The sequence below is a fragment of the Doryrhamphus excisus genome, linkage group LG10, assembly GCF_037039965.1.
Source record: "Doryrhamphus excisus strain RoL-2023G ecotype Guam linkage group LG10, RoL_Dexc_Guam_v1.1, whole genome shotgun sequence".
Taxonomy (NCBI): Eukaryota; Metazoa; Chordata; class Actinopteri; order Syngnathiformes; family Syngnathidae; genus Doryrhamphus; species Doryrhamphus excisus.
The window spans coordinates 4,301,413-4,328,917 of NC_136366.1; the positions used below are offsets into that span (position 1 = coordinate 4,301,413).

Here is a 27,505-nt window from a genome sequence, read left to right on the forward strand (position 1 = left end):
TGAGAGCAGCTGTTGTTTTATTTCCACACAGCAAAAACACAACACAACACCAGCTAACGTCTACGTGTCATCCGCACGCATTTTCATTTTCATACATTTTTGTCTTCATGTGAATTGAAAATAAAGAAGCACAATGACTTTGTTGTCCTTTTAAAGTGAACATTCTCAGTGTAATCATGACAATAATCATCATATTCATTATTATTATTATTATTGTTATTATTATAATGAGCATTACATTCGCAGTGTAGCACCAACCAGACAATTGTACAAAAAAAAGCACAAGAATACGCGGAAATTTCCAGAAAGGCACTTCAAAAGACGCAGGAAATGAAAAAGGTGAAGCGGTGAAATGTTTCTCCAGCAGGCGGCGCCACTTCCTTCCTCTCGATGCAACGTTCCACGTCGGGTCAAAGTGTGAGCACGCATTTCCACACGAATACGCTGAAACAACAAAAAACTCTTAAGTCATCCTATTGTCATCGACCGTTGCATCCGTCGCTCTTTACCTGCAGTCGTCTGCGCCTGTGCTGATCACGTGACCGTCGCTGTGGGAGAAGCGCACGTTGGTGACGTGCGGCGAGTGCCCGAGGTAGCGTTTGTGTTTGGCCTTTGGCGTGAGAGAGAGAGAGAGAGAGAGAGAGAGACGGACAAGAGACAGGCGTGACGTCACATGACAACAATGGCTTTGCTTCTGACGTTTCGTACTCACAAACTTCTCCGCGCACGGGAAGTCAAATAGCTTAACGAGGCCCAAGTCATCGCCGGTGACCACGTTGAGGCCGGCGTTCGACACGCATGCGCAGTTCACATCCACCTTGTCTGCGTTTCTCGGCCAAATCCCCAGAACTTCGTCTCCCAGGACGCTGCGGACACGACACGACAAAAAACGTCAACGATCACGCCGGCGCACCCGCAGAGGCGCAGCTTGGTGCAAAAGTGCATACCAGCCCTTGCTGCTTTTTTTTAATTCTAAAAATACACAAATTAGGGTAAAATATTTCTTCAAAAATCTAAAAAATATATATTTTTTATTCATACATAATATGTAACTTTTACAAGAAAAAAAGTTTGAAAAATGACAACAAAAACAACAGTTTATTCTTACCCTATTTGACGAGAATAATGCCAAAATATCAAGAAAAAAATGGATTTTAATGAAAAAATGTAATTTGATGAGAATAAATATGTAATAACACAAGGAAAAAATAATGTCACTTTATAGTATAGAGTTGAAATATTAAAGGAAAAAAAATCTGTTCAAAAAAAAGAAAAAGTTATAACATTGTGAAAAACAAAACAAAGAATAAAGTTGTACTTTTGAGAAAAATAGGTTGAGGGAAATATCATAAAATGACAACAAAAACAACAGTTTATTCTCACCCTATTTGACAAGAATAATGCCAAAATATCAAGAAAAAATGGATTTTAATGAAAACAATTTAATTTGATGAGAATAAATGTGTAATAATACAAGGAAAAAAATAATGTCAATTTATAGCATAGAGTTGAAATATTAAAGGGAAAAAAATCTGTTAAAAAAAAGAAAAAGTTATAATATTGTGAGAAAAAAACAAAGAATAAAGTTGTACTTTTGAGAAAAATAGGTTGAGGGAAATATCATAAAATGACAACAAAAACAACAGTTTATTCTCACCCTATTTGATGAGAATAATGCCAAAATATCAAGAAAAAAAATGGATTTTAATGAAAAAAATGTAATTTGATGAGAATAAATATGTAATAATACAAGGAAAATAATGTCAATTTATAGCATAGAGTTGAAATATTAAAAAATATGTTGGAAAATGAACACAACAGTAGCAAAAATTGAAAAAAATAAGTAATAAAATTAATAATTAAGAGAACATTTACTAGAAGTTTGAAATATTAAAAAAAAAAAACTAACCAAAAAAAACAAAAAAAAAAAAATATGAAAGGAAAGTAGTCATATTTTAATACAAAAAAAAGTGTCAATGTTAGGTTAATAAACTGGAAATATGAGGGGAAAACACAATATTATGAGAATAAAATGAAAACATTCTTGGAATAAAATCATAATGAAAGAAACTTGAAATAATTGGAAAAAAAGCAAAGACTGTATTATTACTCCTTTCATCTACTAACATGCTTTTTCAGCTACACTATAGAAACCGCATACTACTAAGTCTAAGTCTAAGTCTAAATCTAAATCTAAGTCTAAGTCTAAGTCTAAGGTGAGATGAGCATATCACCTCCTAGCGTACTCGAGCATGTACATGTGTTGCTTTACTAAAGAAGAAGGTTTCAGTTATCAGTGGAACACGTTTGGCCAAGGATGCGGTTTTTCGAACACAGCCTAAGTCTAAGTCCAAGTCTAAGTCTAAGTCTAAGCTGAGATGAGTATATCACCTCCTCGCATACTGTAGCATGTACATGTGTTGCTTTACTAAAGAAGAAGGTTTCAGTTATCAGTGGAACACGTTTGGAACATCCCTGGTTTCAGTAGTTTCAGCTTGAAACTCCCTGAAAGGTTTTTGTTGGCCACCAAGTGTTCTTGTGTGTGTTGGTGTCACCTGGTCCAGGAAGCCCAGGTGATTCTGTCGATGGCGTTCTGCTCAGTCAGCAGTTTCCCCGAAGGAAGCTCAAACACCACACGCTTGTACGCTCCCGTGCACACCTACACACACACATAGCGTACATAAAGTACACAGAGTACACAGAGTACACAGAGTAGAGCGAGGTGGTGGTACCTGGATGTGTTTGCTGTCAGCAGAGAAGTCCAGTTGGAAAACGAAGGCCGGGAGGTCGCAGCAGGAGACCAGTCTGCTCAACGCGGATCCTCCGCACACGTCGTAAACATCCACCGTGTTCTCCTGAGAACCCACCGCCAACATGCGCCTGTCCGGGCTGAACCTGAGCACACGTTTGGCACCTTCAGGCATCTTGGAAGACATGAACGCTAGCTAAGCCCACCGGGAAATCGTACCTGAGGTCCTGGATGGCCGTGCTGCGGTCCCGTTTCTTTGCCCAAATCTTCAGGGAATTGGCGAAGAGGAGCAGGAACTCTCCGTTCTTCATCCCCACGGCTAACATCTCTCCATCCCAGCTGAAGCTCACACTCACCGCTGCGTGGCCCACGCACACCTTGTTCTGCAGCTTCTACACACACACACACACACAGTGTCATACTTGTGGCTTCCTCAAGGGGGCACCACTCTCTAATTACCTTCACTTTCAAACTCCTTTAAACAGAGCAAACTCTCCCCTACAGTATAGTCACAGACAGGGCCGTCGACAGGGGGGGGACGACAAACGGGAATCTTGTCCCCGGCATGAGTGGAGGCCCAGAACTGGTGTGTGTGTGTGTGTGTGGCAATGATCTAATGATCTTGGTAGTTAGCACCCTAGTTACCTTTCTAGCTCCCATTGTAGGTACCTTAGTTAGCACCCTAGCTACCTTTATAGCTCCCATTGTAGGTACCTTCCTAATGATCTTTCTAGTTAGCACCCTAGCTACCTTCCTAATGATCTTTCTAGTTAGCACCCTAGTTACCTTTCTAGCTCCCATTGTAGGTACCTTGTAGTTAGCACCCTAGCTACCTTTATAGCTCCCATTGTAGGTACCTTCCTAATGATCTTTCTAGTTAGCGCCTAGCTACCTTCCTAATGATCTTTCTACTTAGCACCCTAGCTACCTTCCTAATGATCTTTCTAGTTAGCACCCTAGCGACCTTCCTAATGATCTTTCTAGTTAGCACCCTAGCTACCTTCCTAATGATCTTTCTAGTTAGCACCCTAGCTACCTTCCTAATGATCTTTCTAGTTAGCACCCTAGCGACCTTCCCATTGTAGGTACCTTGTAGTTAGCACCCTAGCTACCTTTATAGCTCCCATTGTAGGTACCTTCCTAATGATCTTTCTAGTTAGCACCCTAGCTACCTTCCTAATGATCTTTCTACTTAGCACCCTAGCTACCTTCCTAATGATCTTTCTAGTTAGCACCCTAGCTACCTTCCTAATGATCTTTCTAGTTAGCACCCTAGCTACCTTCCTAATGATCTTTCTAGTTAGCACCCTAGTTACCTTTCTAGCTCCCATTATAGGTACCTTCCTAATTATCTTTCTAGTTAGCACCCTAGTTACCTTTCTAGCGCCCATTGTAGGTACCTTGTAGTTAGCACCCTAGCTACCTTTCTAGCTCCCATTGTAGGTACCTTCCTAATGATCTTTCTAGTTAGCAACCTAGTTAGCTTTCTAGCTCCCATTGTAGGTACCTTCCTAATGATCTTTCTAGTTAGCACCCTAGCTACCTTTCTAGGTCCCATTGCAAGTACCTTGTAGTTAGCACCCTAGCTACCGTTCTAGCTCCCATTGTAGGTACATTCCTAATGATCTTTCCAGTTAGCACCCTAGTTAGCTTTCTAGCTCCCATTACAGGTACCTTCCTAATAATCTTTCTAGTTAGCACCTAGATACCTTTCTAGCTCCCATTGTAGGTACCTTGTAGTTAGCACCCTAGCTACCATTCTAGCTCCCATTATAGCTACCTTCCTAATGATCTTTCTAGCTAGTACCCTAGTTACCTTTCTGTAATAGTAGTTGTAGAAGTAGTTAGTACTAGTCTTGCTAGTGCACACTAGTTATCTTTCTAGTTTGCCTCTAGTTTTCTTGCTAGTCATTGTTCTAGTTATCTTACTCGTTAACTTGAGTTCTCTTCCTTGTTAGCTTATCAGCCAGCTAGCCTGAGTTCCAGTATCTTGCTAGTTATCTTGAGTAGTTATCTCTTACTAGTTAGCTTGCTAGTTAGCATCCTAGTTATACTTGGTTATACGAGTTATCATTGTAGTTATCCTCCTAGTTATCTTTTCGGTTAGCACACTAGTTATCCTTCCTTATCCTATATATATATATATATATATATATATCAGTATATACATATATATATATATATATATATATATATATATATATATATATATATATATATATATATATATATATATATATATATATATATTGAATGAAGTAGGCAGATACCGAGGAAGATATTTCTATTTCTTCTCTATAGTTGTAGTTATCTGATGAGTTAGTTTCCTAGGTTTCTTACTAGTTATTGATGTAGTTGAGTTATTATGTGCCCTGTAACTGCCTGGCCACCAGTCCAGGTTGTACCCTGTCTCTTGCCCAAAGACCTGGGGTAGGCTCCAGCATACCTCCGAGTGAGGATATAGTATAGATATAGGATGGATGGAGTTATTGCTGTAATTATCTTGATGTTCTGGTGATAAACTTCAGGTTATCTAGCTAGTTAGTTAGCTGGTTAATTAGCTAGACCTTGTCAGCGAGGTCCCAGAGCCTGATGGTGGCGTCGTCGCTGGCCGTGACAAAGAGCTCCTTGGCGGGATGACACGTGAGACCCCAGACGCCCCCCCGGGCGTGGCTGTCCAGGAGCACGTTGGACGCCGCATTCTTCTCGCCAACTTCAATGATCTCGCTGTCCTTGGTGCCCACCAGGATCTTACCCTGAGGAAGAGGAGAGGCTGTCGCAGTGAAAGTGAGGCAAAGATCATGTGTTGACGAGAAGAGGTCTCACTCTGCCTCGGCACACGGAGCGCACACACTCCACCGGGCGACACGACTCCAGCTGGAAGGCTCTGCAGCGTTTCATTTCCTGGTCCCAAAGCTTGACTGCACCCCCTTCCTTGGTCCTGATAAAAAAACATCAAGACACTCAGTAGAGACCCCTAGCGGCCATACACACACACACGCCCTTTTATTTTGAAAGCAAGCACTGACGGTCTCTCCTTGCCGCCGGTGACGATGAGGCCGTCCCTCAGCGTTGTGTACATGCTGAAGACGGGCCCCGTGTGCGCCTTGGCCACCGCCCTCAGCAGGAAGTGTTCCCTCCACACGTACACGTCTCCATTGATGGCCCCCGTCAGCGTCAGGTTGATCTACAAGTAAGAACATCTGCGAGTAAGTAGGAGGTTCTTCATGTGACGTGGTCTTCAGGACTGCTTGAGTGTGACACAAAAACTCACGGCTCCAAAAGCGACCGACAGCATCGTCTGCATGCGGCCCCCTTCCAGCGTCCCCACCACGCCCTTTTTGTACACCAGAGCGCCGCCGACCAGCGTCCAAAACTTCACGTGTTTGATTCCCACTGACACAAACTGACAGTCCGAGTCTGGTCGGAACTCCGCCGCAAAGATCCTGTCGGGATGTCCCGCTCGGCTGCACACTTTGGAACCTGCAGTGATGGAGAACACGACACCGTTACTCCCCGCAAACATTCAGAGAAAACATGAAGCATTTGTGACCTTCGTGCCAACGCCACACGCTGATGGTGTGTTCAGGGTCCACGCCCACAGACAGCAGCAGCTTCCCCGTGGCGCTGAAGTTGACGTAGCTGACGCCTTTGGAGTGAGCGCAGCGGAGGATGGACAACGTGCGTTTGCTCATGGCGTCCCACACATGGATGCACGGCGTGCTGCCTGCACGTCACGGGGAGGACAGACGTTACCGCAGCAACAGCAAGAATGAGTAGACGGTCGCTATGGCAACCATAAAGCAGCCTTGAAGCGGGACCAACGACCAAATTGCAGGTGAAACTCAACTCAAAACGCCACAGAAATGCTTTCAATAATTGAAATCCTTGGAATTTATGTGGAACTCGTACTGTGGTGACGAAAATGTATAAAACAGTTAGCATGCTAACTGCATGCTAAGATACGGCTAAGTCCTGAACTATGAAACTTCAATATTGATTTTACATCAAGCTGTGTAGGTTTATACTGCTTCACAGGATAAAATGGCTAAAAACTGTTAGCATGCTAGCAACAGTGCTAGGTCCCAAAAATGCAAAAAAAACAAAAACAGTTCTATAGTGATTTTACATCATGCTATGTATGTTCATAGAATTTCAGGTTGAAAAATTATAAAATGGCAACAGTTAATATGCAAAAAATTTATAAAATGCTAAGTTAGCGTGCTAGCGCCAAGAAAAATAGCATAAACTACCAAAAGTGCTATGACAGTTCTAAAGTGATTTTATACTATTTCTCTATAAAAATTTGATACCAAAAGTGCAACAGTAGTTTTATACTGATTTTACTTCATGCCATGTAGGTAGTACTTCATATGACAAAAAATTTTATAAAATGCTAAGTTAGTGTGCTAGCATCAAGAAAAATAGCACAAACTACCAAAAGTGCTATGACAGTTCTAAAGTGATTTTATACTGTTTCTGTATAGAAATTTGATACCGAAAGTGCAACAGTAGTTTTATAGTGATTTTACTTCATGCCGTGTAGGTTTATACTGACGAAAATGTATAAAATGCTAACAATGCTAACGTCTCGCAGTGCTATAAGTCTCAAAAGTGCTACAGCAGTTCTATAGAGGTTTTATATCATGCCATGTCCGTTTATAGTGTTTAAAATGACAAAATACTAACATACTAACAGTAATCATGCTAGCTCTGAGTACTGGAATTGCTACGGTAAGTCGATTCGAGATTTTGCATCATACTATGTAAATATATGCAATTTGAAACAAAGCAGCTACAAAAGCTAGCATGCTAACATTCCAAAAGGTCAGGCAAAAGCTGAATCATACAAAAACCGGGGTGCGAGTCAGAAAATAGTGTTTGTGTGTGTCGGCATGTGTGCCTGTGTGTTTACCTGTGAGGTCACTGATGTCACCTTGAGAAAGTGATGATGATGATGATGAAGATGAATGATGACGCAGCCGAGCAAAAACAAATAAAGGCTGCAGTGAGTTGAGTCATGCTAACATCAGCCGTGAAATTACAAGCTCATGAAGAATGAAAGTGATGATTTCATAACATGCTAATAGGCTAACTATAGCAAACAGGAAACAGGAAGTGTTAATTTTACCAATCTGTCCAGTGGCGATGACGTTGTTGTATTTCGGGTGTTGGTTGGCGGTCAGACACAAGATGTCGTCAGTGTGCTCCACGTAGAAACTCTGAGTTCCTGTGGTACACAAACACCGCTCACACCCGGGACGTCACATGACCTTCGCTTTTGGGTTTGTGTGTGTGTGCGCCCGCCTGCGCTCACCCGTGCTCAAACTGTGCACGATGGCTGTGGCGGCCGTGTGATAGACGATATCGGCACCATCGTTGAGGTAGTGCAGGTTGTTGCGACAGTCGAAACCCCGGAAACCAAAGACGTGGTCCAGAACCAGGTCCTGTTGGGACGAGATGTCCACTTTAGCACACGCAAAAACACACACGCACACACACACGCACACCTCAACCACTTTCTTCTTCTTGGAGGTGTTGTTCTTCTGCAACTTCTCTGGCTGTGGAGCAGCTCGACTGACAGGCGCTCTGCAATCAATCACTCAATCAATCAATGCATCAATTGATCAGGACAGCGTTCATGTGTGTGTGTGTGTGTGTGTGTGTGTATACCTCTCATCAGCAGTGACGTCTTTGCTCTGCTGTTGAGGTTTACTTCCTATCATGTCTCGGAGGCTGGCGGTGGCCATCTTGGCCACATAGTCCACACTCTTCTCACGGGCCACGTCGCTGTCATAACCTGCATGAACACACACACGTGCACATGTAAACCTCTATAGTGATTTTATACTGTTTCAAATGACAAAAATGTATACAATGCTAACAGTTAGCATGCTGGCACCTAGCGCTAAGTACCCAAAGAAGTTCTATAGCAATCTTACATAATTTTATGTAGGTTTATTCAATTTCAGAGGATGAAAATTTATAAATTGAAAAATTTTGCTTGTTAAAATGCTAACAATTAGCATGCCGGCGCCTAGCAAGATAGCGCTAAGTACCAAAAGTGCTCCAGTAGTTCAATGGTGATTTCTATGGTGATGCTTCATGCTAGGTACAGTTTCAAATGACAAAAAAAAGATAAAATGCTAACAGTTAGCATGCTGGCACCTAGCGCTAAGTACCCAAAGAAGTTCTATAGCAATCTTACATAATTTTATGTAGGTTTATTCAATTTCAGAGGATGAAAATTTATAAATTGAAAAATTTTGCTTGTTAAAATGCTAACAATTAGCATGCCGGCGCCTAGCAAGATAGCGCTAAGTACCAAAAGTGCTCCAGTAGTTCTATGGTGATTTCTATGGTGATGCTTCATGCTAGGTACAGTTTCAAAAGGCCAAAAAAAAAAGATGAAATGCTAACAGTTAGCATGTTAGCACCAAGCAAAATAGCGCAAATTATTACTGCACACACACAAGTGCACATGTTAACGCTTCCAACAACAGATAACCAGACGCTGACCGCCATCTTCCTCGATGTCGTCATCCGATTCTTCGCTGTCGACGAGCGCTCTGTTCTCTTGGTGCACGGGGCCCTCCCCCTCTCTGCTGACCCCGCCCCCTCGTTCCCTTGTCCAGATCATCAGTGCGGTGTCGGCTCCCCCGACTGTCAGCAGGGCTGCGTCGTCGTGAGCCCAGCGCACGTTTGTCACGTGTGCACTGTGACCCAGGTAACGCTTGAAACGTGCAAACTGACCCTGCAGGGACAATAACACACACAATAACTAGTGTGTGTATGTGTGTGTGTGTGTGTGTGTGTGTGTCGTACAGTGACAGGGTAGCTGAAGACTTTGAGGAAGCCAAAGTCGTCTCCGGTGGCGAGTAGCGTTCTGTCACGTGTGAGCGAGGTGGCGTTGATGTCGGTGATGTCGCTGTGAGTGGGCCAGATGCCCTCACAGGTGGCGCCCAGCACGCACGTCCAGGTGGCCCAGTGGAGTCGCTCCAGCTACACCACAACAGCACATGCGATCAGCTGAAACGGACAAGCTGTAACGCCATGTCGGCGCCCACTGACCTGCGAGCGTTTGATGAGCTGACGTCTTCCTCGTGGCGCCTCAAAGAAAAGCTGCTCTTTGGCGCCTGTGTTCACCTGCAGCAGCTTACCTGCGGCACACGCGTGTGACAGCACCTCAAGCATGTGACCCATACCAGGAGAACAAAAAGTTGGCGTTACCTCGTGAGTCCCAGTCAACGTGCGTAACATACGAGGACGCCCCCTTGCACACGCCCACTCTCTTGCTGCTCGCCACGTTGTAAATGTCCACATAGCTGTCATGTGACGCCACCGCCAGGTATTTACCCGAGTCTGCAACACAGCTACGTTAGGCCACGCCCACTGACACGGAGGGGCATTCAGAGGGCGCTACTGCTTGTATTGTCTATTAACATTGTTGTAAATGATGCGTATACCAGGACTGAAACGGATGTCAGAGATGGCATCACGGCGATGATGGAAGCTGAGGACATCCTCCAACGTGTCAGCGTTCACCACCAACACGCCACCATCACTCAGACCCACCGCCAATGCCTTACCATCAGGTGAAAAGGCACAACAACGACCCCCTGGAACACCAAAACATGCTCATATCATTTCACACATAAACTGGCAAGTAACCTGCCTAACATGTAACCTAACATGTAACCCAACACATACCCTAACTATGTAACCTAACATGTAACCCAACACATACCCTATGTAACCTAACATGTAACTCAACTCGTACCCTAACTAAGTAACTTAACATGTAACCCAACACATACCCGAACTATGTAACCTAATATGTAACTCAACACATACTCTAAGTAACCTAACATGTAACCCAACACATACCCTAGCTAAGTAACCTAACATGTAACCCAACACATACCCTAACTATATAACCTAACATGTAACCCAACACATACCCTAACTATATAACCTAACATGTAACCCAACACATACCCTAACTATATAACCTAACATGTAACCCAACACATACCCTAAGTAACCTAACACGTACTAACCCAACACATACCCTAACTATGTAACCTAACATGTAACCCAACACATACCCGAACTGAGTAACCTAACATGTAACCCAAAACGTACCCTAACTATGTAACCTAACATGTAACCCAACACATACCCGAACTGAGTAACCTAACATGTAACCCAAAACGTACCCTAACTATGTAACCTAACATGTAACCCAACACATACCCTAACTATATAACCTAACATGTAACCCAACACATACCCTAACTATATAACCTAACATGTAACCCAACACATACCCTAAGTAACCTAACACGTACTAACCCAACACATACCCTAACTATGTAACCTAACATGTAACCCAACACATACCCTAGCTAAGTAACCTAACATGTAACCCAACACATACCCTAACTATATAACCTAACATGTAACCCAACACATACCCTAACTATATAACCTAACATGTAACCCAACACATACCCTAAGTAACCTAACACGTACTAACCCAACACATACCCTAACTATGTAACCTAACATGTAACCCAACACATACCCGAACTGAGTAACCTAACATGTAACCCAAAACGTACCCTAACTATGTAACCTAACATGTAACCCAACACATACCCTAACTATGTAACCTAACATGTAACCCAACACATACCCTAACTGAGTAACCTAACATGTAACCCAACACGTACCCTAACTCTGTAACCTGACATGTAATCTTATAAGTAACATGTAACCCAACCCGTAAACTAACATGTAACCTAAGATGTAGATGAATATGTAACCTAACATGTAACTCACCACATACCCTAACTAAGTAACCTAACATGTAACCCAACACACACACTAAGTAACCTAACATGTAACCCAACACATACCCTAAATATGTAACCTACCATGTAACTCAACACGTACCCTAACTAATTAACCTAACATGTAACCCAACACATACCCTAGCTATGTAACCTAACATGTAACCCAACACATACCCTAACTATGTAACCTAACATGGTTACATGGTGCCCTAACTAACTAACATGTAACCTAAAATGTTGACCAATATGTAACCTAACATGTAACATAACACATCATGTAACACAACTATGTAACCTGACATGTAACATAACACGTAACCCAACATGAAACCTAACATGTAACCTGACGTAAAGTCGCGCCATGTTTCTCTGACCTCTCTTCAGCTTGCGTACGGCCACCATTCGATGAGTGGACGATGTCTCCCACAGTCTCAAAGTTCGGTCGTCGCTGACGGTGGCGCACACGGCGAGGAGGGGGTGAGGGGCAAGACCCCACACCTCCCCCTCCATGTGACCCTGCACACACACACACACACACACACACACATTTAAAGTGGATACGCACAAGTGACGGGCACACACATACCTGTACTAGTAGAGTCATGGGTCCTGTCTTGTCAATTTCCAGAATTTCACTGTTTTTGGTTCCAACCAGGATGTGTCCATGACCCAAAGTGATGGCCCTGATGGACGGGTTGTCCTCCAGCAGCAGGCCTGCGCACACACGTGTTCATGCACACACACACACGTGTTCCACGAGTGTGTCTGCGAGTGTGTACCTTTGGACGCTGGAGACAGAGCAGCCCTCTTGATGGCGTACGTCTTCAAGCATCGATCAAACATGTCATCCCACAGCTCCACTACGCCATCCTTCCCCCCCGTCACAAAACCCTGGAAGTCCGCACTTTTAGCTTCCAGCTGAAACACGCAGACAAGGAACATCTACCTTGTCCAGGGAGAACATGGCAAACACAGGTCCATCGTGGGCCTTGACCGTCTTCAGCAGTAGAACTTCTTTCCAGATGTAAACATCTCCCGTAGCGGCGCCGGAGAACACCAGCGCGTCACTGCGGCCGTAACACACCGACATCATGGTCTCCGCACGGCCGATGCTCCTGAACACACCACGCCTGAAGGTCAGGCCTCCACCTGGAGGACAGATGCAGTAAGTGCAGTAAGAAGAGGAAGTGAGGAATGTTTGTATTTGAGGGACGACTTGAACCTGCATGCTGCCAAAATTTGATGTGTTTGATTCCCACGGTCACCATCTTGTCCATCAGCAAAGGATTACACTTCAGCACAAAGATCTTCTCCTTGTCACCGCTGCACATCACACACACCTCGATGAGTTAAGCGTTCTTAAGTGTTCTTAAGTGCTTTCTGGTGCTTTTAACCTGGCAGTGGCCATTTTCTCTCCTCTCTTCCAGTCCCAAACGACGATAGAATGTACGTCATCAACTCCCACGGATACCAGAGTCTTCCCATCAGCTGATCACAAACACACAACACAACACAACACATCTGATGAAGCTCCATTACCTCCTTTGGCTCCTTTAACTGTTAGCTCCATTAGCTCTAGGGATGTCACGATACACTCAATACACAAATATCGTCACGTTTTACTCTCACAAGATCCCATGACCCCTGAAGTAGCTCTCTATAGTCGCCATTACCTATTAGCTCCATTAACTATGTGAATTGTAAGCTCCATTAGATCCGTTAACTCCTATAGCTATTAGCTTCGTAAGCTGTGAGCTCCACTAGCTGCATTAGCTCAATTAACTATTAGCCCCATTAACCCTGTTAGCGCTATTAGCTTCGATAACCATTAGCTCCTTTAGTTTTCAGCTCTGTTAAGTTAGCGCTATTAGTTGTTAACTCCACTAGCAATAGCACTAGTTAGTCCCTTTATCTGTTAGCTCCATTAACTTTATTAATTGGGAGCTCCATTAGCACTGTTAGCTCCTTTAGCTATTAGCTGCCTTAGCGTCATTGTACTCCATTGGCTTTTGGCTCCCTTAGTTAACTCCTCTGGCTATTAGCTTTGTTAGCTATTATCTCCACTAGCTGCATTAGCTATTCGCTAATGCTATTCGCATTAGCTATTAGCTGTTAGCTCTATTAGCCCCATTAGCTCTGATAGCTATAGCTCTGTTAGTTGTTAACTCCACTTCATTAGTTCCTTTAGCTGTTGGCTTAGTTAGCCCTATTAGTTGTTAACTCCACTAGCAGTAGCACTAGTTAGTTCCTTTAGCTGTTAACTCCATTAACTTTATTAATTGTGAGCTCCATTAGCGCTGTTAGCTCCTTTAGCGTCCTTTTGCTCCATTGGCTGTTGGCTCCATTAGCCCTGTTAGCGCCATTAGTTAACTCTGATGGCTATTAGCGTTGTTAGCTATTATCTCCACTAACTGCATTAGCTGTTCACTCCATTAACCCTGTTAGCTCTATTAGCTCCATTAGCTCTGCTAGCTGTAGCTCTGTTAGTTGTTAACTCCACTTCATTAGTTCCTTTAGCTGTTAGCTCCTCGAGTTGAATTAAGCCCATTAGCTATTAGCTCCATTAACCGTGTTAGTTGTTAGCGCCATATTTTTAGCAAAAGCTTTTTTGTATGTTTTTTAAATGTAAAATCATTTATGGAACCAAGAGGGCTTATTAATTGTCCACTTGCACCATGGATGTGATATAAGAAAAAAAAATGATTATGTTGTAATTTCTCAAATGTTAACGCATTTGGGAGTGGATTGAGTGGGGTGGGGCTATTCGGTCTCTACCTGAGAAGTCGAGAGCATTGACTCCTCTCTGATGGAATCCTCTGAGCAAGGAAAGACATTTTAGAGTCTGGACGTCCCACACATGGATAGTGGGGTTCCTCCCCACCTATGGACACACACACACTCATTAGGACAACAGTTAATTTTCTGTGTGTGTGTGTGTGTGTGTGTGTGTGTGTGTGTGTGTGTGTGTGTACCTGTCCTGTGGCAGCGTAGTCTTTGAGCGGATGGATGCTGAGGCTCAGGATGTCGTCATCATGGCCGAGGTAGAAGCGTTGGCTGTGCAGATGACGGTTGTAGACCACACCCACCGCCGCCACGTGGTACAACACCTCCCCCCCCTGAGTGTAGAACAGGTTGTTCCTGCAGTCGTAACCCCGGTACCTGGACACATATGTGTGGTTGATTCCCTGGGTTCCAATTAAGGTTTTTTTTATTCAACATAAACATGTGCCGGGGGTCGAATGGTTAGCGCGCAGACCTCACCGCTAGGAGACCAGGGTTCGATTCCACCCTCGGCCATCTCTGTGTGGAGTTTGCATGTTCTCCCTGTGCATGCATGGGTTTTCTCCGGGTACTCCGGTTTCCTCCCACATTCCAAAAACATGCTAGGTTAATTGGCCACTCCAAATTGTCCATAAAAAGGAACAAATTGGAATTTAACCAAATGATCTGATATAATATGCTTAAAAAGTCAAACAAAAAATAAGGAGTGATGCTAACCATAGAACCAAAAATGGCTGCTCTTTAAAATATCAGCAATGCAGTTAATCTAATACACATAATGTTACCAAGTGGATGCTCATAATGACTCATGGCTAGCATGAAGGGAAGTTGTGATGATAACCATAGAACCAGAGCTTCAAATAACGGTTACACACACCAGTAATTTAAACCGATGCTAACGTACGGTGAATAGCATGTATCATAACGTCATGACATCGCAGCACAATTTGACCAAATGCTACCGAGTTCGATTCCACCCTCGGCCATCTCTGTGTGGAGTTTGCATGTTCTCCCCGTGCATGCGTGGGTTTTCTCCGGGTACTCCGGTTTCCTCCCACATTCCAAAAACATGCTAGGTTAATTAGCGACTCCAAATTGTCCATAGGTATGAATGTGAGTGTGAATGGTTGTTTGTCTATATGTGCCCTGTGATTGGCTGGCCACCAGTCTCTCGTCCGAAGACAGCTGGGATACGCTCCAGCACCCCCGCGACCTTCATGAGGAGGAGCAGTAGAAAATGAATAAATGAATGAGTTCTCCTCCTATTTTGTGTGGAAGTGGTAACTTTTTGGCTTCTTATTTTGTCTTTCCCCACTCTCGACCATCTCTGTGTGGAGTTTGCATGTTCTCCCCGTGCATGTGTGGGTTTTCTCCGGGTACTCCGGTTTCCTCCCACATTCCAAAAACATGCTAGGTTAATTAGCCACTCCAAATTGTCCATAGGTATGAATGTGAGTGTGAATGGTTGTTTGTCTATATGTGCCCTGTGATTGGCTGGCTACCAGTCCAGGGTGTACCTGGACTGCTCGAAGACAGCTGGGATAGGCTCCAGCACCCCCTCGCAACCCTTGTGAGGATAAGCGGTAGAAAATGAATAAATGAATGAGTTCTCCTCCTATTTTGTGTGGAAGTGGTAACTTTTTGGCTGAATAAATGAATGAATAAACATGTGCTACCCGTGCACAAACTGCAGGCGGAGTCCTTCTTCTGGACCTCTTTGCCTTTTTAAGGATCCAACCTGTTGTTTCTTCTCCCTGCTTTGCTGTCGCAGCTGAGGAAGGTCCTCCTTGTAGACCTGCACACACACACACCTTCATGTCTTCCTGTATGTTCGTCTTCATCATCAAGTGTGTGTCAAGTCTGTTTCCATGGCAACCAGCTGCTACACTTAAAGAAGGATGCCTCCTGTCTTCTGCGGTGATGGGAAGGTTCCGAAGTATTCTTGAAGCTCCCGCAGGTCCTACCTGTCGTTCGTAGTTGATCTGAGTCTCCTGCTCAATGTCGGAGTCGAGCTCGGGGACGTCGGACAAGTCGCTATCCGAGTCCTCGCTGTTGGAGTCTCCGTGACCGTCTGCAAGCGGACATTAGCGTTAGCCTGATCATTAGCAGGACAGGACGTGGTCTTGAGGTGGACTACCGAGAATGCTGATGTCCAGTCCCCCGTTCATGACGGCTTCAGGCTGGAAGCTCCACTGGAAGAGGGCGTGGTCTGCCCCACCTGTAGTGAGCACCCACTGCAAGTCATGTGACCAGCGGACATTGGTCACATGGGCGGAATGACCCATGTACCTTTTGAACTTGGCACCTGGTAGAGAAGAGATAGTCAAAGAAGCCAAAGAAAAAGCAAAAAGAAATGGCAAAGACGAGAACGGGAACCTTTTCTGACGCACGGGAAGCGGAACAACTTAACCGCGCCCGAGTCATCTCCCGTCACCAGCACGCCCGCCGCGTGGTTAGCGTCCACGGCGTTGACCTCACACACGTCGGAATATTTGGGCCAGATGCCGTTGACCTCTGAACCTAAGACACAGCTCCAGGAGGCCCATCGCTGACCTTTGACATCCTCCTTACTGAGGAGCGGCTTTCCCACTGAGAAGGTAGCACTCCATGAGATGGACAGTTTGGTAGAAGATGGACCAGAACAAGAACAAAGACGTTGATGACTCACAAGGCATTCGGTAGAAGAGACGTTCTCCAGCGCCGTCGTTGGTCTGGAGGACTTTGCTATCCAAAGTCCAGTCTAAGTGTGTGATGAAACTTGAAGACCTGCTGCATTCTCCAACCTGAAGTAAAGATGGAAAGATGTCTTCACCAACAACATGTTAGTCACATGACCACATACCTTCTTGTACCGCTGGGAAACGGCGTAGACGTCCACCAATCCATCATTGGAGCCGACGGCGAGGTACGCTCCATCAGGAGAGAACTTCATCTCATGGATGACCTCCTTCCTGTCCTTGATGTGGACCACCTCCGTCATGTCTCTGACAGAGAAATGTCCCGTTAGCGTAAGCGCCAGATGGTGGGCGGGGCAAGCGCTCACCTGACTCTCAGCACGGTGAAGGATCCGTCCTTCATGCCCAGAGCCAGCTGGGATCCGTCCACACTGAAGGCCACGCTCCTCACCGCCTCCTCCATGTTGCAGCGAGCGATGAGGGCGTGGTCCAGAAGACTCCACAGCCTGAAACACACACATTGTTCACAAGAACATGAACAATGAGACATGACATCTCATGACATAAAATTTGCTCCAAGGCACATGAGGAATGACAGTTAAAAAATGAGGAATGCTGCATGAGGAATGTGAGGTAGGATGTGACATGCGAGACGTGAGGAATGAGACTTCACGCACAAAGAATAAGACACGACATCTCATTTGACATGAGATTTGATACATCGCACATGAGGGACAAAACTTGAGAAATGAGATGAAGAATGAGTAAGAGATGAGACAGGAGGAATGAGACCTGAGATTTGCAGGAACCGATTCCTGATGTCTCATAGTCTCATGGATTTTGATACATGATATCTCATGTCTCGAGACATGAGACATCAGGATTGTGGCTTGAGACCTGAAAATGAGACATGACATCTCAAGAGACATGAGATGTGATGCATGGGACATGAAGAACGAGACTTGAGCAACAAATCAGATCAGATATGAAGAATGAATCATGAGACGTGAGATTTCATAGATGAGAAATTTGATACATTTGATATATGAGACTATAAGACATCAGGAACCGATTCCTGAGGTCTCATAGTCTCATTGATTTTGATACATGATATCTCAGGAATGACAGTCGAGACATGAGACATCAGGATTGTGGCTTGAGACCTGAAAATGAGACATGACATCTCAAGAGACATGAGATGTGATGCATGAGACATGAAGAACGAGACTTGAGGAACGAGTCAGATCAGATATGAAACATGAGATTTCATAGATGAGAAATGACATTTGATATATGAGACCATGAGACATCAGCAATTGGACATGAATTTTGATACATGATATCTCAGGAGTGACAGTCGAGACATGAGACATCAGAATTTTGGCTTGAGACATGAAAACGACACATGACATCTCAGGAGACATGAGATGTGATACATGGGACATGAAGAACGAGACTTGAGGAACGAGACATGAAAATGAAGATGCACCTTCACTCGGTCATGTGACCGACTGTGCCACACCCACCTGATGGAACGGTCGTCGCTGCCGGTGACGGCCAGAGGTTTCTTTGGGTGAACATCGAGGGCCCAAAGTTCTCCATCACTGTGAGCCTGCATGAGAAGTTGTGGCTTGTCGCGCTCGCGAACCATCACCTGCAACACAACAACTTATGAAACAACACCTGCAAGCCCCTCCCACCAATCCAAGCATAGTCCGTTCTCACCTCAAAGATCTCGCCGTCCTGCGTTCCTGCCAGAATTCGGTCTGCTCGCCAGCACACGCTGCGGATAGACAGAGCTGTGGGAGGAGGAGGAGGTGCAGGTAAGAGTGGGACAAGGGGGCACGAAGATGAAGATCATCTTCCTGAAGAAAGAACCTTTGTATCCTTGCTCTGCTTCCCGGAGATCCATCTTGGTGATGGGCTGGAATTCCACATCCCAAAGTCGGATACAACCGTCTCGTCCTCCCGTAGCGAAGCCTTCCTCGCACGCGTACAAGCTGAAGATGCCTGCCTAAACACATAACACACACAAACAGGAAGTCATGACATCGCCCCATTCATAACAGGAAGTGGGTCACTGACCCCGTGAGCGGCCTGCACCGTCCTGGTCAGGTTGAGACCCTTCCACACGTAAACGTCTCCGTTGAGCGCTCCGGAGTACGTGATGTCATCTTTAGCGGACGCCACGCACAAGATCGTTTGAAGGTCACCCATCTTCCCAAAAATCCCTCGCTTGGGACTCAGAGCATTCCCACATAGAGACCAGAACTAGAAGACACACAGGGATTCATGTTTATCCCAATGTTTAACGTATGTGTGTGTGTGTGTGTGTGTGTGTGTGTGTGTGCGTTACCTTGATGTGTTTGACTCCGCAGCTTACCAGACGGTTTGTTTGAAAAGGATCCCAGCACACGTCAAAGATCTAACAGACACACAACATATTTACTACATGTCTCACACACACACACACACACACACACACACACACACACACACACACTTACTCTGTCCGAGTGTCCTGAGGCGCTGGCCAGGATCTTCCCTCTCCTCCACTCCCAAACACAAACCGTGTTCTTGGCATCCAGACCCACTGACACCAACCTCTGCACACAAATCACATGACAACATTTGTTCCACACACAGCACATGATAACACACACATCTGTGGTGTCACACTCATACAGTCATACCTGCATGTGTGACACCTGTCAATCATCACCAAAAGTGACACAAACCCTAAAGTGAAACAACACACCTCATGGGATGCATCACACACGAGGGACAATACATGAGAAATGAGGCATGAGAGCTGAAGAACGAATTTTGCTGTAAGAGACATGAGGAATAGGACATGAGATTTGATTCATGAGGCATGAGGAATGAGACTTCACACACAAAGAATAAGACCTGACATCTCATTTGACATGAGATTTGATGCATCGCACATGAGGGACAAAACTTGAGAAATGAGAGATGAAGAATGAGTAAGAGATGAGACAGGAGGAATGAGACCTGAGACTTGCTGTTTGAGACATGGGGAATAGGACATGGAGTTGATTAATGAGGCATGAAGAATGAGACTGGACATCTCATTTGACATGAGATTTGATACACACATGAGGGACAAGACTTGAGAAATAAGGAGCGAGACATTAAGAATTAATATAATAGATGAGGCAGGAAGAATGAGAGGTGAGATTATCTGTATGAGACAGGAGGAATGGGACATGAGACATGAAGAATGAGACACGACATCTCATTTGACATGAGATTTGATACAGGGGACATGAAGAATGGGACTTGAGGAACGAGACATGAAAATCAGATATGAAGAATGAATCCTGAGACGTGAGGAGTGAGATGTGAGATTTTATAGATGAGAAATGAGATTTGATATACGAGACTACGAGACATCAGGAATGGGACATGGATTTTGATATATGACATCTCAGGAATGACAGTATGAGACTATGAGACTATGAGACATCAGGAACCCATTCCTGATGCCTCATAGTCCGATGGAATATATATCTCAGGAATGACAGTCGAGACATGAGACATCAGGATTGTGGCTTGAGACCTGAAACTGAAAATGAGACATGACATCTCAAGAGACATGAGATGTGATACATGAAGAACGAGACTTGAGGAACGAGACATGAAAATCGGATATGAAGAATGAATCATGAGACTTGAGGAGTGAGACGTGAGATTTTATAGATGAGAAACGACATTTGATATATGAGACTATGAGCCATCAGGAATCCATTCCTGATGTCTCATAGTCTCATGGATTTTGATACATGACATCACAGGAATGACAGTATGAAATTATGAGACTATGAGACATCAGGAACCCATTCCTGATGTCTCATAGTCTCATGGATTTTGATACATGATATCTCAGGAATGACAGTCGAGACATGAGACATCAGGATTGTGGCTTGAGACCTGAAAATGAGACATGACATCTCAAAAGATGTGATACATGGGACATGAAGAACGAGACTTGAGGAATGAGACATGAAAATCAGATATGAAGAATCATGAGATTTGAGGAATTAGACGTGAGATTTTATAGATGAGAAATGAGATTTGATATATGAGACCATGAGACATCAGGAATGGGACATGGATTTTGATGCATGCTACATCAGGAATGAGAGTCGAGACATGAAGAATCAGAATGACATCTCATGAGACATGAGGAATGATACCTGAGACACGAGGAGTGTGTGTGTGTGTGTGTGTGTGTCTCACCTGTCCATCAGCACTGAAGGTGAGACAGGCGATGCCGTGTGTGTGTCCGTCGCGGAGCAGTGAGACAGTGCGCACGGTGAAGGTGTCCCACACGCACACGTAGGGGTCCTTGCCCACCTGCCCCGTGGCCACCAGGGTGCGCTCTGGATGCAAGGCCAGGCTGACCACCCAACACACATGTTAATGGTCACACATTTACACATTTGTGTGCACTAATGTGCTTTTTTTCTGCTGAAGAACATCATTTAAATGATCATTTATCTACAAACGCCGACAGTCGATGACAAGACCACCGCCCACGTGTGTTCTCTTACCAAACTGTGCTATAAATACACACACACACACATAAAAAAAGGACACAAATACAAAATGTGATGACACAACTGTCCATTGATCTCATGAACGCTGTTTACACACACACACAGTAAATGGCAGACAATGAGCCTGTTTGGCTGCATTGGTTGTCATGACGACAGCATGATGGCTACTCTGCATGGAGCGTGACAACTGTCAAGTCAACACACACACACACACACAAGCGGAGGACGTCTGATGCTTTGCTGCACTGCCGAAAATAACAATACTAAAAATACTTCATAATCATACTCAATATTCTCATAAGAATGAGTGTCTGAATGTCATGAGACATGAAGAATGAAACATGAGAAATGAGAAGCATAATTTGATATATGTGTCATGTGCATGAGATGACATGGACGTCAAGTCCTTAAAAGGGTCCTTCACGCTTCCGTCCTCACACACTTGAGGAAGGGACATGAGGAAGGGTACTTTACAAATGAGACATGAAGAATGAATTGTGAGAGTTGATATATGAGGAAAGCGATATGATATATGAGTCATGAGATTTGGTACATCAAGAATGAGACTTGAGACATGACCTCTGATAAACTATAAGAAATGAAAAACAAAGCATGAACCATGAGACTTGAGGAATGAAACACAAGGAATGAGACATGAGATTTGGTACATCAAGAATGAGACTTGAGACATGACCTCTGATAAAATATAAGAAATGAAAAACAAAGCATGAACCATGAGACTTGCGGAATGAAACACGAGGAATGAGACATGAGATTTGGTACATCAAGAATGAGACTTGAGACATGACCTCTGATAAAATATAAGAAATGAAAAACAAAGCATGAACCATGAGACTTGAGGAATGAAACACGAGGAATGAGACATGAGATTTGATATCAGAGAAATCGGGAGTTAAACCTGACACATGATGAAGACGTGAATGTCATGAGACGTGAAGAATGAAACATGAGAAAATGAGGAGCATAATTTGATATATGTGTCATGTGCATGAGATGACATGGACGTCAAGTCCTTGAAAGGGTCCTTCACGCTTCCGTCCTCACACCCTTCGGTCAACGACTCCAAATGTCATGTGACATCATAATCTGAGATCTCATCACATGCAAATAATGAGAATGAAAATAATGATGTACATTCACATCACGCCCTTCAAGATGGTGGACTGCTCTTGCTGCAGGCGAGACGTCTAATTAGGAAAATCCTAAAATTAGCTTCCAAACTGTTATCAGCAGACATCCACAAGGCTGCATGTGTGTGTATGTGTGTATGTGTGTGTGTGTGTGTGTGTGTATGTGTGTGTATGTGTGTGTGTGTTTGAACAAACATGGCTGAAGGGCGTATTGTTTCCTGGTACTGAAGACCAGTCTCATGGGTGCTACCTTCTCAGTGGGAAAGCCGCTCCTGAGACACCAAGCGCAATGAAAACGTGCAACAGGACTGAGAAAATGAGATTTCACGTATCATAACAAAAATAGGAAATCATCAAGTCCACTTCCTGTAGTCACGTTTTTGACACCATGCCAATTCTCATCAAAGCACGCTCCCGACCCTGACAATCTGTGCAATGGACCAAAGTCCAATGAGACTTCACACATCAACAATCAAATATGAGACATGAGGAATGAGACTTGACGAATGAGACATGTATGATGAATCTGGAGACTTGAGAGATGAGACACTTGAGACATGATATTTGATACATGAGCCATGAGACATCATGAACAAAATGAAAAAAGAGACATAACCTTTCATGAGATATGATACATGGGACATGACAAATGAGACAGGAAAAATTAAAATTGTGAGACTTGAGATATGAGGAATGAGATGTGAGATCAGATAGATTTGGCATATGATACATCAGGAATGACACACTCAGATATGAGATTAGATACATGTGGCGCACGGAATCAGGCCTGACAAATGAGACAGAAAGAATGAACCATGAGATTTGAGGAATGTAAGATGAGGAATGAGATGCAAGAATTGATATCAATGCAACTGGAGGCATGTTGAAAGAGACGCGATATGTAATGAGACATGACATTTACATACATGGGACATGAGATTTGATACATGAGATTTGATATATGAGACATCATGAATGAAATGCAAAAAGGCATAACATCTCATGAGGCATGACACATAGGACATGAGACTTGACAAAGGAGACATGAAAAGTGAATCGTGAGACTTGGGACATGAGGAATGAGATGTGAGATGGGTTGTAAGAGTCATGAGATTTAGCAAATGATACAGTTACATCAGGAATGAGACTTGAGAAATGACCTCTCATAAGATATGAGATTTGATCATAGGACATGAGGAAGGGTAACTTTACAAATGAGACATGAAGAATGAACTGTGAGAGTTGATACATGAGGAAAGAGATATGATATATGAGTCATGAGATTTGGTACATCCAGAATGAGACTTGAGACATGACCTCTCATAAAATATAAGAAATGGAAAAACAAAGCATGAACCATGAGACTTGAGGAATGAAACATGAGGAATGAGACATGAGATTTGATATCAGAGACATTAGGAATTAAAGCTGACACATGATGAAGACGTGATATGATGATATCATGTCATGAGACATGAAGAATGAAACATGAGAAATGAGAGGCATAATTTGATATATGTGTCATGAGATTTGGAATATGATACATCATGAACGAGAAACAAATGAATGACTGAATGAAACAATAATGAGATTCCTAAGATATGAGATTTGATAAATGTGACATGAGGAATGAGACTTGACAAATGACACATGAACAAACCATGAGACTTGAGACATCAGGAGTGAGACATGAAGAGTGAGGCCTGGGATTTGAAGCCATGAGATTTGACATACAACACATCAGGAATGACAGTCTGCAATGTGAAAAATGAGACATGATATCTCATAAAATACAAGATTTGATACATGGGACATGAGGAATTAGGCTGGAGAAATTAAAAACAACACACGACAGTTGATATATGAGACATGAGGAATGGGACATATTTAACAAGACACAAGGAATGAAGGTTGACATATCATGTATGAGACATGAGGAATGAGGAATGGATAAAAGCAGACATGAGACATGAGAATGAGGTGAGGCAATTTTACCTGATGATGTCATCATTGTGTCCCAGGTAGAACTTCTGGGTGTGTTCTCGAGTGTTGTAGACCACGCCCACTCCGGCTACAAAGTAGACCACCTCCTTCCCGGCCGTGTAGTACACGTTATTGCGGCACTGATGACCTCGGTACCCGTAGACCCATTCCAGTCTGAGCCGGCCTGCGGGGGCGCTCCGCTCCGACATGGTGACTCATCTGACGTGTGTCCACCAGAGGACGCTGGACGCTGGACACGCTGCTTCTCCTGTCTGAGACAAAACGTGTGGACTGACTTCTCACTTGTTTGATTGGTGAAATGTTCAATTTGTGAAGATCTCCTCTGGTAACACTGCGTAACAATCCGTACCATGTTACTACATGTCAATGCTATGTAATAATCTGTACCATGTTACCACATGTCAATCCTATGTAATAATGTGTACCATGTTACAACCTGTTAATAATCTACACCATGTTACCACGTGTCGATGCTACGTAACAATCCGTACCATGTTACTACATGTCAATGCTATGTAATAATCTGTACCATGTTACCACATGTCAATCCTATGTAATAATCTGTACCATGTTACCACATGTCAATCCTATGTAATAATGTGTACCATGTTACAACCTGTTAATAATCTACACCATGTTACCACGTGTCGATGCTACGTAACAATCCGTACCATGTTACCACATGCCAATGCTATGTAATAATCCGTACCATGTTACCACATGTCAATCCTATGTAATAATCTGTACCATGTTACCACATGTCAATCCTATGTAATAATGTGTACCATGTTACAACGTGTTAATAATCTACACCATGTTACCACGTGTCGATGCTACGTAACAATCTGTACCATGTTACCACATGTCAATGCTATGTAATAATCAGTACCATGTTACCACATGTCAATGCTATGTAATAATCTGTACCATGTTACAACGTGTTAATAATCTACACCATGTTACCACGTGTCAATGCTAAGTAACAATCTGTACCATGTTACCACGTGTCAATGCTAAGTAACAATCCGTACTATGTTACTACATGTCAATGTTTGTTAGTTTCTTTCGGCTTTTTCCTGATTACGGAGTCGCCACAGCAGATCTTTTTGGTGTCAATGCTACGTAATAATGTGTACCATGTTACAACGTGTTAATAATCTACACCATGTTACCACGTGTCGATGCTACGTAACAATCTGTACCATGTTACCACATGTCAATGCTATGTAATAATCTGTACCACGTTACAATGTGTTAACAATCTGTACCATGTTACCACATGTCAATGCTATGTAATAATCTGTATGAATGTGAGTGTGAATGGTTGTTTGTCTATATGTGCCCTGTGATTGGCTGGCCACCAGTCCAGGGTGTACCCCGCCTCTCGCCCAAAGACAGCTGGGATAGGCTCCAGCACCCCCGCGACTCTCGTGAGGATAAGCGGTAGAAAATGAATGAATGAATGAATTTTCCCTGGTAACTAATTACATTTAATTACGTTAATTACAGTTAGTTTTTTGTGAACATAACTAGCAACTGTAACGAATTTCTAAAAGTAATTTGTCTTCAGTTCTTTGGTCTACAGTTTGCAAATCAATGTGGAATAAGAATACAGGAAATCCAGTTTCTCACTTGGAGTCTAGAGGTCCTCCATGGTGTCCACGTCCACAAGATGAAGAAGACAGTTGGTGTTTTTAGTCAGTTAAGACGGCTTCTTAATGATGGTGTCATCTGGGAAGATCAATTCTTCTTCTCCAGCAGGAGGATTTAATCCCTGCTGCTGTAATCCTGGCCAGCAGCCCGCCTCTTCTCCATCATCCTCCTCCTCAGTCCAGCTGCCATCATCTCTGATGGAAGAACAAGTCATGGACGGACCACCATGCACTGGTAGCTGATTTATCCACACACAGCAATAAGGGGAACAGGAGCACATAAACGTTTAATCCACGCTGAGCTTCAATTTCGGCGTCCACAAGAGAAACAGCAGCAGCATCCACAGAAGATTCCAGGGAGAAGATGAAAAAGAGGAGGACAGCAACCTCTAATAAATGATTGACAGCTGATTACATGGACGTGTCATGTGATTGACAGCTGATCAGACTGACAGCTGATCGTTCACCGCCACCTCTCATTGCTGATGTCTGGAATCACGAACACCCAGGAACCAACCCACTGGAGGGCGGGTCCGGAGTGGCCTTTCACAATAAAAACCGCTAGTAGCTCCTAGTATCGCTACTTTTCTTTCATTCATTTAAAGAGTCGTGATAGGAAAACATTTTATCATGTTATTCATCTCTGCCCCGACCATATTTTTGACTCCAGCAAAGCAATAATTTAATCTATGAGGCTCACGCTATAATAAGCAGTTAACGGTATTATTTTGAAGGCTAGAAGTTACACTTCCTGTCCTACGGTTCTCCCTTTTCTCCCCTCGCGCATTTCCCGGCACACGTGCTGCACTGTATTATGGGACTAGTAGTTTCTTTTTTTTAAACACGCTTTAAAAAAAAACACCACGTGATGAGATCACGACGATGCCTGGATGTCCGGTGTGAAGAAAACTACAATTCCCAGCATGGGCATCGTTGAAATGACGTCATTTAATTCGACAGTGACCGATTAAAAAAAAAAGCAGAGCAAAGAAAATTGGAAATTTTGAGCTAAATAGTAGAAATTATGAGCTAAAGTCAGAATTAGGAGGCAC

The 27,505-nt window shown here is 43.7% G+C and overlaps 1 protein-coding gene across 3 annotated transcripts; it reads right to left on the reverse strand.

Annotated features, from left to right (window-relative positions):
• On the reverse strand, positions 1–26,955 carry LOC131114970 (echinoderm microtubule-associated protein-like 6). 3 transcript variants are annotated; one of them, XM_058064361.2, is made up of 45 exons: positions 26,434–26,953; positions 24,793–25,052; positions 21,327–21,486; positions 19,571–19,669; positions 19,420–19,488; positions 19,149–19,334; positions 18,942–19,077; positions 18,789–18,862; positions 18,590–18,717; positions 17,432–17,569; positions 17,231–17,372; positions 17,057–17,171; positions 16,765–16,977; positions 16,526–16,693; positions 16,353–16,459; positions 16,065–16,183; positions 14,580–14,766; positions 14,383–14,488; positions 13,002–13,095; positions 12,830–12,930; positions 12,554–12,756; positions 12,387–12,498; positions 12,194–12,321; positions 11,982–12,123; positions 10,216–10,368; positions 9,980–10,111; positions 9,821–9,909; positions 9,575–9,751; positions 9,269–9,503; positions 8,423–8,549; positions 8,260–8,338; positions 8,067–8,196; positions 7,881–7,979; positions 7,665–7,685; positions 6,303–6,476; positions 6,024–6,232; positions 5,779–5,936; positions 5,576–5,690; positions 5,317–5,505; positions 2,969–3,141; positions 2,733–2,895; positions 2,556–2,659; positions 713–866; positions 510–610; positions 1–444 (listed from the first exon to the last, which is right to left on the reverse strand). In XM_058064361.2, the coding sequence occupies exons 2-45, from the start codon at positions 24,987–24,989 to the stop codon at positions 411–413; spliced, it is 5,940 nt and encodes a 1,979-aa protein (XP_057920344.2). In that variant the 5' UTR covers positions 24,990–25,052; positions 26,434–26,953; the 3' UTR covers positions 1–410. The 3 variants fall into 3 exon arrangements, with proteins under 3 accessions (XP_057920344.2, XP_057920345.2, XP_078649993.1); XM_058064362.2 differs by lacking the exon at positions 7,665–7,685; XM_078793867.1 differs by lacking the exons at positions 1–444; positions 510–610; positions 713–866; ... (1 more) ...; positions 2,733–2,895; positions 2,969–3,141 and having other exon boundaries at positions 5,371–5,505; positions 5,581–5,690; positions 26,434–26,955.
• Positions 26,956–27,505: the final 550 nt, after the last annotated feature.

Coding starts and splice junctions, on each gene's coding strand:
- LOC131114970 (XM_058064361.2), bottom strand. CDS start 24,989: ATGTCGGAGCGGAGCGCCCCCGCAGGCCGGCTCAGACTGGAATGGGTC. Junction 19,489..19,570: donor CCTCAGGACACTCGGACAGA/GTAAGTGTGTGT, acceptor TGTGTCTGTTAG/ATCTTTGACGTGTGCTGGGA. Junction 8,197..8,259: donor AGAAGAAGAAAGTGGTTGAG/GTGTGCGTGTGT, acceptor TCGTCCCAACAG/GACCTGGTTCTGGACCACGT.